This window comes from Sitophilus oryzae, unplaced genomic scaffold (genome assembly GCF_002938485.1).
Source record: "Sitophilus oryzae breed Bouriz unplaced genomic scaffold, Soryzae_2.0 scaffold_864_pilon_pilon, whole genome shotgun sequence".
In the NCBI taxonomy this organism is placed as follows: Eukaryota; Metazoa; Arthropoda; class Insecta; order Coleoptera; family Curculionidae; genus Sitophilus; species Sitophilus oryzae.
Window position 1 is genome coordinate 1,629,934 of NW_022147488.1, and position 13,343 is coordinate 1,643,276.

At 35.0% G+C, this 13,343-nt stretch overlaps 1 protein-coding gene across 1 annotated transcript in view; it reads left to right on the forward strand.

Moving 5' to 3' along the window:
* LOC115890425 (gamma-aminobutyric acid type B receptor subunit 1) overlaps positions 1-13,343 on the forward strand; it is a 635,424-nt gene that overhangs the window by 539,108 nt on the left and 82,973 nt on the right. Inside the window, exons 7-8 of the mRNA XM_030910650.1 lie at positions 2,773-2,970; positions 8,883-9,010. Coding sequence (XP_030766510.1) covers positions 2,773-2,970; positions 8,883-9,010 — 326 coding nt within the window. The remainder of the gene's footprint in view (positions 1-2,772; positions 2,971-8,882; positions 9,011-13,343) is intronic.

Consider the following 13,343-nt stretch of genomic DNA (forward strand, 5'->3'; position numbering starts at 1 on the left):
AATGTACAACTCATTAATCAATGATTTAGTACATTAATATAATGAATATGTGTTCATTAAAGTTTCAGCATTAAAATAAAGAACGCATTCATTGGGACAATGAACGCGTTCTTTATATTAATGAAAAACTTTCATTAATTTAATAACCAGATATTCATTATATTGATGAAATTAGATTCATACTATTAATAAATCAGGCATCGATCTATAAATCATTAATATAATGAAAAAAAATACTGTCCCAATGAAACAACAGTTAATAATCAATGTTCATTAATATTATGAAGAATATTTTTTTTTCAGTGTTAAAATTGAATAATTGAATTTATCTACTATTCAATGCAATAGAGGAGAATTCGGCATGCTTGGCCAGAACTACCCCCTTTTTGGTAATAATAATTTTGTACGATACAATTTGTTAATTTAATAACATGGAAATTACTGGATTTAATGATCGGTCGTCATTATCTTTTCAAATGAACATTTTTATGGTTGAATTAAATTTAATATTTTTTGGTGATAAAACTTCAAAACGAAAGCCATTACTAAGCATCAATTTTTTCTCTATAAGCTCTATTAAACAGCGGAGCACTACTAACAAAAAACCGGTAGTTCGAAACAGGAAATTGAAATGTTCTGTTTTGTTCAATATCTTTCGCTGGAAAGTGGAAAACTAAGTAATCTATGAACTAAGAAATTTAAACTAGCCATTTTATGTTCAACACTATGATATGATTCATTAGGAATATATCTGCGTGTAGTGGTATTTTTCCTATAGATATCAAATTCCAGGCAATTATTATTATTTCTAATAACTAATACATCTAATAACTAATACATAAGAAATAAAATTATCTATGGTGTCTGAATGTGTGTCAAAAAGAGCAAAAATATCATCCACATAGGAAAATACTCAAACTGATTCCTAGCCTCCACTTCAAACCTGCTCATGAATAAATTAGCCAAAAATGGAGACAATGGATTACCCTTTGCTGTACCTTCCCGCTGTTAAAAAAGTTGTTATTAAATTGAAAACAATTTTGTTTCATACATAACGATGTAAGCTCAATATATTCAATCACAGTTTTGTTATCGAGACCATTTGCGTTCAGTAATTCCTTTAAGTAGCCTAAAGTATGTGAAATTGGAACACTTGGGAACAACGACAATACATCAAAGGAGACGAAAATTTCACCTTCATGCAATGTTATATCTTTAATTTTGTTAATGAATTCAATATTATTTTTAACTGAGAAAGAGGGTTCATGATCAGGTAAATTTTCGAACTCCCTTGATAGCCATTTTGCCAAGTTATAAGTCGGAGAACCTACAACCTTAGGCATAAAAGTACATAAAGCACATTTACGCCTAACCACAAAGTACAAAAATATACTATTAAACTGACATTAATTGTCAAATTCCAGTTCATTGTTGGTTGATTGTATAATTACTTACAAGGCATTATTTTTATATAATCTGCGACGGTTGAAATTGTCGATGTAAAAAATTGTTAGTGACATTTAAAAAAAAAGGATGTCCTATTCGGAGTAATTTTTAAGTGTCATTTTTAGTCCCAATAAAACGCAATACACTACTACCTCTGAATTAAAATGACAGACACCACACAGAATCACTATCATGACTCCCCTCGTTGAACAGGCTATAGATATAAATTAGAATGTTAGGTTATTTCCAATTAATCTTTCTTTATAAAATATTTTCCTCTTTCTGTCATTTACTGACAATCTGTTTATTTTAAATAGAAACTTCTATATATTTTTTGATTTTTCGATTCTACGTGAAATTCTAGGTATAATGTCATATACAGGGTGCTATAAATTCGAGGTACGAGCATTGGTATCTCGGTAACCGTAATAGATACGAACATGGTTAAATTGGGGCAAAGTTGCACTTTGTGATGTTCACCAAGGTGCCATCAAAAAAGTTTTAAAAATTTCAAGGATTGCTGAGTTTGAAAATCAATTTTATTTTTTCCTGTCGTTAATTTTTAGAAAACCAAAAAACTAATTGCACATTCTTATACCCACTTTATTAGGGTGTGAATTTATTTAAACTAATTTCAATTTTTTTTAAAATATTTAATCTATTCATTATTACAACATTGATAACATTTACAATAAAGAGTACAAAATGCATTAGGAAGTATAAAAAGAAAGTTCAAAGAGCTATAAATAAAATTGAACGAAAAATAAATTTGTGCAATAGGGAGAGTGGTAATCCTTACGTTCGAACATGCAGAGCATTAGAAACTAGTTTGTAGAATTTGATTTATTTATAATAACTAGGATTAATATTATGCATACTATTAGATCGCCCACAGAGATTACGTAGGAAGTAGAGTTTGACCCACTTCCGCTTCGAGTTGATGAGACGACCCGTGTGTGCACGGTCTAACTCAGACCAATTTATAAAAAAACTCGATTAGATTTTTTCAGTTACAGCTTTTTTTACCATATTTTAAAGCAATCCCTTGTCGCTCAAATTTTAACTATATTAATTTCATGCTATACGTTTCCATTGTACCAACTTATTCTTTTGAAAAATAAAACTTTGAAATTAAAGTGGCATGACACATCTATCACTGTCCAGGATTTTGTCGTTGGACATACTATACCTTGGTTATTATATTTTCTTAGTTTCACAAATATTAACGAAAATTGAAGTGACATATTTCCAATTGCCATAAAAATATCTTCTTACCAATAAAAAGTGTTTTCTTCTTATTTATTTTCTCGTGCATTTAATTTGTAGGACATCTGACCACAGAAGCGCTAATGTGGAACCAAAATAAGAACGAGCGTACGATATCGGGCATGACGTCAGAAGACTTCCGACATCGCTTGAACGACGTGCTGAGGAAGGAGGGATACGACATCGAAAACCAACGATATCCCGAAGGATACCAGGAAGCTCCGCTAGCCTATGACGCTGTTTGGTCCGTAGCATTAGGTATATAACCAAACTTCTAATTATTATAAAATCACGTTTTTTGTTGAAACGGTATTGATAAATAATCTATATCGTATGATCGAAAAAAAAACGGCATCAAAGACGGTTGAGGAATGACAAACTATGATGATTTTGGCGAGGCCAATCTCTAGATGTCATTTACTAAAAGTTGATATAAAACTTAATAAAATTAACACTAACTATAGAAAGATTAACCGTGAATGGAACGTTTCCAGACATTTATATTTCCAGTCTATTTCCAAAAATAATTTTTTTCTGGAATTTTAAACTACATTATTTAAAAATCATTTTTACTCCCTTTTTACCCCCGAAATTACAACCTTCTTAAGGCCAGCTGGCAGAAAGCGTAATTAAAAAATAAAGAAGAGTCAAGTAAGTTACGTCTAGGGCTTGACCCCTGGCTTGACCTCACCAAAGTAATAATTTTGTCATTCCCAACTGTCTTTGACGCCTTTTTTTTTCGATCTTGTTATTATTTATTCTTACATTACAAGTCAAGTTAAAAACAAACAACTGTTTGTGATTTTTTTCGAAATCTATGAATTATACAGGGTGAGTGCAAATATTTTCGGGGGTGGTAGATCTCGATAATTGAAACATATTTTCCCTTTACCGTTTTACAAATAAGTCGAAAATAACTGAGTTATTCTACTTTGAAAATTTCCAAAAAAAAATATTTTTTGCTTAAATTTTAAGAACCACTGGATCTTTTCGGTGTTTTCTTTCTTGTATATTTAATCTACTACCTTAGTATATTTCCATATTTACGAGAAATTATGTTTTTTAAATTTCCAATTTTTTTGGCGCAAAAAAAACCTTATGATCGTGTTTCTGGGGCCGAAATATACAACCCCTAAAATCATTTCCTCTTATTTAAGACTCCCCCTGTATGTAGAAAATGTTTTCGCCTGCTGTTTAGAAATTCATTTTGTTTTAAATTTGGAGCAAAATTAAAAATAATGTCACGCTTCTAAATTTATATGCCCTAAGAACGTTCTTGCAATGAGTTTAAAGAACAATTCAGTTCTTGAAAACAAAATAGTCTCATATGCTCCATTAATACAGTAATTTAGTGTCCTAGATATATCTATAAAACTTTAATAGGATATAAATGTTCTATTAGCTTAAATTTATAGAACAACTTTGTTAGCTGGGTGGTGGTTCTCAAAATTTAAACAAAATACCATTTTTATTAATCTTTGAAGTAAAATAACTCGGTTATTTTGGGTTTATATATGTGTTTCTTTTATCGAGTGCATATATATTGTGCACATACTTCCAGGGTTGGTAGATCCCTGAAAGGTATTTGCACATGTTTAAGACTTACCCTGTAGAGTAATTTTAAATAAGGGAGGACATTTTTAAATTTACCCGTCTTTAGTGATTGGCTAAAATAAATGTGAAAAACAAAATAAAATATCTAAAAAAAATTGAAAAAAATGTCGGAAGTAACATCTACGTATTTCAAAATTAGTCAAAATTAGTATTTCAAAATTATTTTTCGATATTATAAAACAGTAAGGCGAAATAAGTACATACTTTTAAAATTGGGGTGTAAGGGGTATTGAAGCGATCCATATAGCCTAGCTTACCCAAAAGTTAACCTCACTTTCACGTGGTGCACTCTTTTACACAAACGAGGCTCTGACGTCCGAGTATAGGCGGAATAACGCTATACAACCCTCAGACCTACCATCTTTCTGGGGAAGAGGAGAAGTAGACTACTCCTACCTGGCCGAGAACGTAACACAAGGGAACTATCGTCTCAGTCCTCACTGTGCCATAGCCATCCCGTGCTACAGTTGTAGCCAAACTGTGCGGCAGCGTAACCGCCACAGTGGTACCCTTTTACGCAGCTAACACTCATAAAAGATGGAACATTTGAGTGGGACAAAATCATCGTCCGGCGGTAAAATACCCCCTCGATCGGATCTCCGGGATGGGGTGCCTACTCGAGCGTATCATCGGAGAACTAAGCAGCGTCAATGTTTTACGTTTGCGGCGTGGAACTATGTATAGATGTTGCCGCTCTTAGCGAAACCCGCTTTGAAGATGAAGGTAGTCTGACTGAGGAGCATTACACCTTCTTTTGGAAGGGTCACCCTGCCACACACAATAGAATTCATGGCGTAGGCATTGCAGTTAAAAACGAAATCGCCGCCAGTTTAATAGAAGTGCCCATTGGAGTCTCCGAACGTCTCATGACCCTAAGGTACCCCATATCAGATAAAACTTACGGCAATATCATTAGTGTATACGCTCCCACCCTAGACGCTAAGGTTGAGGATAAGGAGAAATTTTACCAAGATCTACAAAATGTTTTCCAACGAATTCCAAGGCAGAAGCGAATCATCTTGCTAGGTGATTTTAATCCCCGGGTCGGCAATCAGCAAGAAATATGGCCAGACGTATTGGGAAAACATGGAATAGGAAACGTAAATAGCAATGGTGAACGCTTGCTAACAACATGCACAAAGTACAATCTTTGCATCACCAATACATGGTTCAAGCTGAAAGATAAGTTTAAAGGTACCTGGAAACATCCCAGATCAAGCCACTGGCATCAATTGGACCACGTCACCGTTCGAAGGAAGCATCTGAAAGATGTCAGACTTACCAAAGCCAGAGTAGATGCCGAATGTGGTACTGACCACCGACTTGTAGTTTCGAATATGAAACTTCAATTAAAACCCAAACATCCACACTGTAAAAAGCAAAACAACATGACCAGATTGAACGTACGGAGTCTAACGAACAACGACACCACCAACGCCCTCCGGGAAGCCATCAGAGAAGCACTTCCACCGATAACATCAATCTCGGAAGCTGAACAAGGCTGGACACAATTGAGGGATGCGATTTATAATACCAGCGAAGAAGTACTGGGAAAATCCAAAAAAAAGAAACAACCAGACTGGTTTAACGAGAATCAACCACATATACAGGCTTTGTTGGAACAAAAGCATAGAGCACATCAAGCGGTCACTGCAAATCCATACAACCCAAGGCTGGTGGACAACTTTAAAGCAGCCAACAACACACTTCGAAGAAGCCTGCGCCAACTAAAGGATAACTGGTGGTCACAAAAAGCAAATCAGAATCAAGAGTACGCCGCGCATCACGACTATCGTAAATTCTTCGAGGCTGTAAAAGAAGTGTACGGCCCAACTAAGAACGTAACCTGCCCAATCAAGGCACAAAACGGTGAACTTCTAAAAGAGGAAGAGCAAATCAGAAATCGCTGGAAAGAGCATTACAGCCATATCCTTAACCAAGACAACATCCCCAATATGCAAGCACTAAACACAATACCTCAGTATAACAGCATCGATGTATTAGATATCCCAATAACGGAACAAGAAATACAGGCCTCCATAAAACAACTAAAAAACAACAAATCGGCTGGCTGTGACGCAATTCCAGCGGAAATCTATAAGTATGCAAGTAAAGAACTTATTGGTCATCTTCAGGCTCTCTTCGATGTCATGTGGCAAAGCGGAAAGGTACCCCAGGACTTTTGCAACGCGAATATAGTGAATATATTTAAGAACAAAGGAAGTGCATCAGATTGCGGAAACTACAGAGGAATTTCACTACTGATTATCGGAGGAAAAGTTCTCGCAAAAATTATGTCAAACCGCCTTCACCCACATATAGAAAAAATCCTCCCAGAATCGCCAACGGGCTTTCGCACCAACCGTGGTACCGTTGATTCCATATTTTCTGTCCGACAATTACAGGAAAAAGCAAAGGAACAGCAGAGTAAACTTTATGTTGCATTCATCGACCTCACGAAAGCCTTCGACTCTGTAAACAGAGATGCACTTTGGGCAATTATGCAAAAGTTCGGACTGCCCAATAAATTTCTTACTGTGTGTAAAAGCCTCCATAACAACAAGTCGAGAGTGTCACATCATGGATCACTGAGCGATCACTTCCTGACAAATACAGGAGTTAGGCAGGGATGTGTCCTAGCTCCTCTCCTATTCAACATATTCATGGCAGCGCTCTCTATTATAGTGGACAGCAAACTGCTGGAAAGGGGAATGGGTGTTAGATACGTTCTAAGTATGACGGCGGTCTGTTCAACATAAAAAGACTCAGGGCAAAAACACGTATAAAATTTATCACAGAACTCCAATACGCTGATGACTGCGCTCTAGTTGCAAATACATTACAGCAATTACAGGAAATGCTGAACACATATACCTGGGCATACGAGACTTTGGGCCTTAAACTGAACATCGATAAAACAAAAATCATGTGCACTCCCCCCGAAAATCATAACAGCGCTGTAAAAATCGGAGAAGAATTACTGGAATATGTATGGGAATTTAATTACCTCGGCAGTTTGATTTCGGAAAAGGCAAATATCGACTCTGAAATTCAGCACAGAATCAGCAGCGCCTCAATAGCATTCTGGCAATTAAAAGACAGGCTTTTCTACAATCATGACTTGAGCACAAAAACGAAACTTGCAGTGTATCGAGCAGTAATAATCCCCACCATGTTATATGGAAGCGAAACCTGGGTGCCGTACCGCCGGCATACGAGCTCATTAAACAAGTTGCAGCAGAGACACCTTAGACAACTGTTAAGAATCAAATGGTACCACCACGTCTCAAACGTATCCGTCCTTGAAAAAGCAAGCTGCGAGAGTGCTGAAGTCATGATTACTAAATCTCGCTTAAGATGGGCTGGCCACGTATGCAGGATGCAAGAAAACCTCCTACCGAAATCTCTTCTTTACGGTGAACTTGTAGAGGGTAAGACGAAACCGGGTGGTCAACTCAAAAGATACAAGGATGTTTTTAATAAAAACTTAAAGGGGATAAGTATGCAGCATCATTGGGAGGAAGCAGCGCACAATAGAACGCAATGGAGGAGAATCGTAAATTCAGTTAATAGCGACAACCAAAAAGTAAAGAGGCAACAAAGTAATGAGATTTTTGAATGTCCAGAGTGCGGAAGAGAGATAACATCACGTATTGGGCTTTTCAGTCACAGAAAAGCTCATGACAGGAAACGCCGTGCGTAACCATCTTCTGATGCGTGTCAAATACTCGTCAGCGAGTAATGGCAGATGATGATGATGAGGTGATGATGATGATGACTTTTAAAATTGCACAAGAGATAAAAAAATGTATTGTTCCAAATATTTGTGCACAGCAACAAGAGTGCAATTTTAATCAACTAGACCAGCACATAATATTATAATGTTAGTATCACAGAATTGTTTAAATTTTGAAAGTGACACATCATCTTTATTTCCATTTCTCTTACCTACTTCCATCACATATCGTTTTTCTCAATTCACTTGCTACTACTCTTCCTGTAGCCTCGTTAAGTTTTGGTAAAATACCAATTTTAAAATAATCTTCATTGTCCTCACTTTTTGACAACATTTTGCTTTTGTTAGTTATACAGATTCCAAATAAAGAATAAGAAATTCAAAATTTATATGCAAAACAAATATTAAATTAAAAAGAAATATTAAACTTCTGAGAAAAAAATTGCTGTCTCGAGCGTTAGTAACCAAACACTTCCCTACTCGGTATGTAATGTTCTCTATAAAATACATTTTAGTTTTATAACATGATGATTGATCGATGTTTACAGCCCAATAACTCTCACTTTACTAGAAACGAGTACTCGTCGGCGCGGCGTTTATATTGGGTTAGTTTAATGCAAATATAAACAAGTCTAAGAACTTTTATTTTCCTGAGTAAACAAAGAGGTCTTGATGAAAACTAATCAAATTTCTCTAAATTGAAAAAGGCAGCCGGGAAAACACATTCCGTTGCCACGAAACAAGATCCAATTTTTTCTCGGGGCCAACTTGATGCTAAACAGAACGAATACAAAGCCTGAAGTAATTGTTTCTGTTTCAGCCTTTAATAAGACGATGGACCGTCTGCACAAATATGGAAAAAGTTTGAAGGACTTCAATTACAATAATAAAGAGATCGCAGACGACATCTATTCAGCTATTAATTCTACGCAGTTTTTAGGAGTTTCTGTAAGTATAATAATTTAGTAATTTATATATATAGGGTGACACGTGTAGGTTAGACGTTTATGCAGAACGGGTGGTTTGAGCAATTTTGATTTTGTATAATGTTAAAGGCACTTACCAAAACATAATTACCTAAAATCTCATTCAAATCGGAATAACGGTTTTTAAAATATCCGAAAAAATGTGTTTATTTTTTTAAAGTTTTACGCCCACTAACAGATAAACGAAGCACTTTTGTATAGAGGTAAATTAAATAATTAAAATTCATCAAAATTTTAAGGTGCCCGTTTTTCGTGCCGGTGGGTGTATTTCAAGTAAATATACCCACCAAGCGAGAAACCTCACATTACATTTGCAACATTGCAGACAATCCCCAAACAGCTTGCTTTGTAATGTTGATTTGTAAACGTTTTGCATGATTGATGAAATTTTGCTACAGAAATATTGTTTTTGAAAGGCGATAAAAACGTTTTTTCTGCAACATTGTAACAAAGATTCAAATGAAAGATCCGCGCAAGTTCATGTTCATACCTTATGATCGAAAAAATACGGCGTCCAGCTGTAATTACCCATATAATTTTACATATAAAATGACAGCGATCTTCAATTCATAGCCATCGCTGACGCCGTATTTTTTATCATAAAGTCATAAATAAAGTTAGGTTAGGTTAACGTTAAACTTGTTTTTGACGTGTTGTGACGACTTTTCTGTCGTTACCCAAATAGAATGAAAAAAGAATCCGTTGCTCAGGGTTAGAGGAAAGCTGGGTTCGTAGGTAAGGCTTCTGACTCACAGTGACTTTCTAATGTTGTTAAAAAAAATGATAATATGTAGGCTCCAGAGATTTTAATATTGATGTTAAGAATTCAAATAGGTATGGTCAAAGACAGTGAAAAGGGCGCCACTTACTTTGTTTATGAGAGTGGTAAAGTAAGAAACCCAAAAGAAAAATATGATATCACAACATAGCTAAGATAAAGTAATCACCAGCATTAAGGGTCTATTATGTTTATCAGGAATAAAAGTCAGAAATAACTATCCTACATTAAACATGAATTTTTTGAAATTTATGTATGTCTCAATACGATGATGTTTCGAAACATGTCGTGTACAAAAACCTTTAAAATGAATATGTGTTAATAATTTTCATATAAAATATCATAGCTAAGTAAGAGTGTACTGTACGAATCAAATTATAACTTATAACGTTAAATAAAAAATAATTTTGACTACAATATGTGGGATAAATAGTGATAATTTACCAGGTTATTAAATCTGTTGTCTCAAAAATTATAAAATAAAAGCGTACCTTGTGTATCAAACTTAAGAGAGACTTATCTGTATATAGTTTCTTATGATGTAAACAGGTAGGTAGGTATTCTCCAGACTAACAGAAGTGGGTGCAGATGACTATGGCAGGATAAGTCTTCGATATCAGCCAAAAGAACGACTGTAATGTCAGGAACACTGTCTTAAGGTCTGCATAGGTCCATACAAAATGAAAGTGGATGAAACATACAATAATTACGGCATACCATGTGGTAATTACTGAGTACCATGTGGTAGTTACTGAGTACCATGTGGTAGTTACTTAATATCATGTGGTAGTTACTCTATAAATAAAAAAATAGTTCTCAGGACAGATACTCAATAAAAGAAACAACTTACGGTCTGAAAATCAGCTTTACATAAATATATTCAAACCATATACCGATCCAAACCAGTAATTAAATACTCAAATAAACGAAATAACAAACGGAAATAACTGAAATAGAATTTAGTTAGATAGGGCTATATAAAATGGCGGATAAACTTACGGTGATCATTCCAAGAAGAAACCAAACAAATACGATCTATACTCTGGATTGCATACTTTACAAGGTTTTCAAATTTCCAAATCGGATATCCATGCAATCGAAATCGAAAAGTGGATGCAGAGTGCTTTTCACTGGAAAATTTGTCGGACGCCGAAACACGCGTCTCCTTCAGATCCAAATTCCCAGAAAAAAAAAAAAAAGACCTTCTTCTCAGTTCTCAGTTTCGAACTGTCATAAATGAAGTTTGACATCTAGCGAATAGATGCGCTAATAAAAATTAAATATCCGGACAAGTGAAATGCAATTAAGGAAGTTTGGCATATAGCGAATAGATGGCGCTAATAAACAAGACAAGTAAACTGTAAGAAATGAAATTTGATATCTTTGGCATCTAGCAAATAGATGGCGCCAATACTAAGAAATTTAAATAAAAATAGATTTTTAAATTCAATTTTATTAAAGGGAATAAAAAATGCTACAGTGTTTTGTATCACGTTCTATGCTTTTTGAATGAGATTTTGATGAATATAAATGTAAGTAAACAAACCAAGAGTAATGATATATAAAACAACCCCAGAGTTAGTAAGTAAACAAAGCAAAACCAAAGCAAGAGAAATGATATATAAAACAACCCCAGAGTTTCCAACTGGCACAGGAGTACGATAAGGAGACGCGACCGGTACTCGGTACGGTAACGCTTCTGCGCAGTGGAGAAAAAGGGTTCCAACCATAAGAGAATCGTTTAGTGAACGATAACTTTCGTTGGGTTCCAACAAGACATGATACAATAACGGAAGATAAGATCCTTGGCGGTCGCAAATGGCGGTCAATCCTTGGCGGTCCGCGCGCATGACATCACTCCGGTAGTAATTTTCTGTTAAGCTCCGCCAATTACATGCGCAATATCTTCTCTCAGAAGATATTGCAACTAACCGTTCTTTTATCATGCCAACAAGAGTTGTTACCGTTAGTGAATCGATTCCGGGACCGTAATTTCGATACCAGCCTGAAAGCAAGAATTATAGGGACTGACCTGCGCATTAAGAGTGTGTCAGCAGATTATTGATTTTTTCTGAACTTTAAATTCCTTTAGCCATTTCTCTTTTTAATTTGGACAGTTTTAATCTGTTGTTTTGACGACCTTTTGAATGTTACAGTTTTATTTGATGTTTATCGTGCACTTATTTTAAATATTCCTCTATTTTTGAACTATGATGAGTGACGAAGGGGACAGTGATATCAAGTCTTTGTTGGATACCAGCGAAAATGATTTGAACGAATGATTCAAACGTACAAATATAAATAAATCTCCCTCCCAATTTATTAATTGTCTTATAGTGTATAGTTCAAGCAGATAAATACACTACGATCGAGAAAAAACGGCGTCCAGTTGGCTTGGAAATGATGATCATTCTCCATATAATTTTACATATAAAACTGACAGCGATCGTTATTTCATAGCCATCGTTAACGCCGTTTTTTTTTCGATCATACGGTATATTACTCATTTTGAATCCCTTAGATAATAAAAATCATATAAAAACATCTATCTAATCCTTAGATCTAACCAATAACAATAACCAAAATATATGGTTATGAATTGGATTCCAGCGTAAGGCGCCACAGCGGCCAGAGCGAATTCTAAAATCGGTTCCCAAACCGTTCCAACTGCATTTAATTTTGGTATCGTAACAGAACTGTCCAAGTCGACACTTGCGTACAAATTCGATCCCGGCGATACCAATAACCGCTCTAGAACGGTCCTAATTTCTGCGTTGGAACAAAGCTATAATTAAAAATCTTTGTTGTAGTCATACCGGAAATGACTACAACTATTGATTTTTAAATGGCACCTTCGATTTTTCTTTACTTTTTTTTGATGACACTTCGAATGGAACAACTTTGTAATGTTTTGACATTTTCTTATATGGCTTATTTGAAATTGCAACATGCGATTCATAACGACAATTTGACTCGAAACACCAAGCGTGTGGTACCAAATTATTCGTAAAAAAATGCTTTTTAGAAACATGCTAATGAGCCACCCTCGTTCAATTTGAAAAAATTGAGATCTGATTAAAAATACGATTTGGTCATATTTTAACCGGCCAGAATAAGACGCGAAAGTCATTAGATGATCAAATCTATTTTCCAAGGCCTTATGATTAAAAATTAGTATTTTTTAACGCAGCCATGGCACTCTAGATTGAAATTTAAAATACGATTTTTTTAAAGCAGAAATGTCAAAACTAGACTTGTGATATGTCATTCTATTCAGAGTGGTCATTTTCTATCAAATAAAGTAAAAAAATACCGAGGATGCAATTTAAAAATCAAAAGTTGTAGTCATTTACGGTGAGACAGAAAGTGACCGAAAACAATAATTGAATACGTCAATAAATCCTAATTTGTGTCGTATACTAACATACCAAATCTCGTTTTTTTATCTGAAAAAAAAAATAAAAAAGTTATAGGGGTGAGTCACTTTTGAGAAGCACCCGGTATAGTACAAATTTAC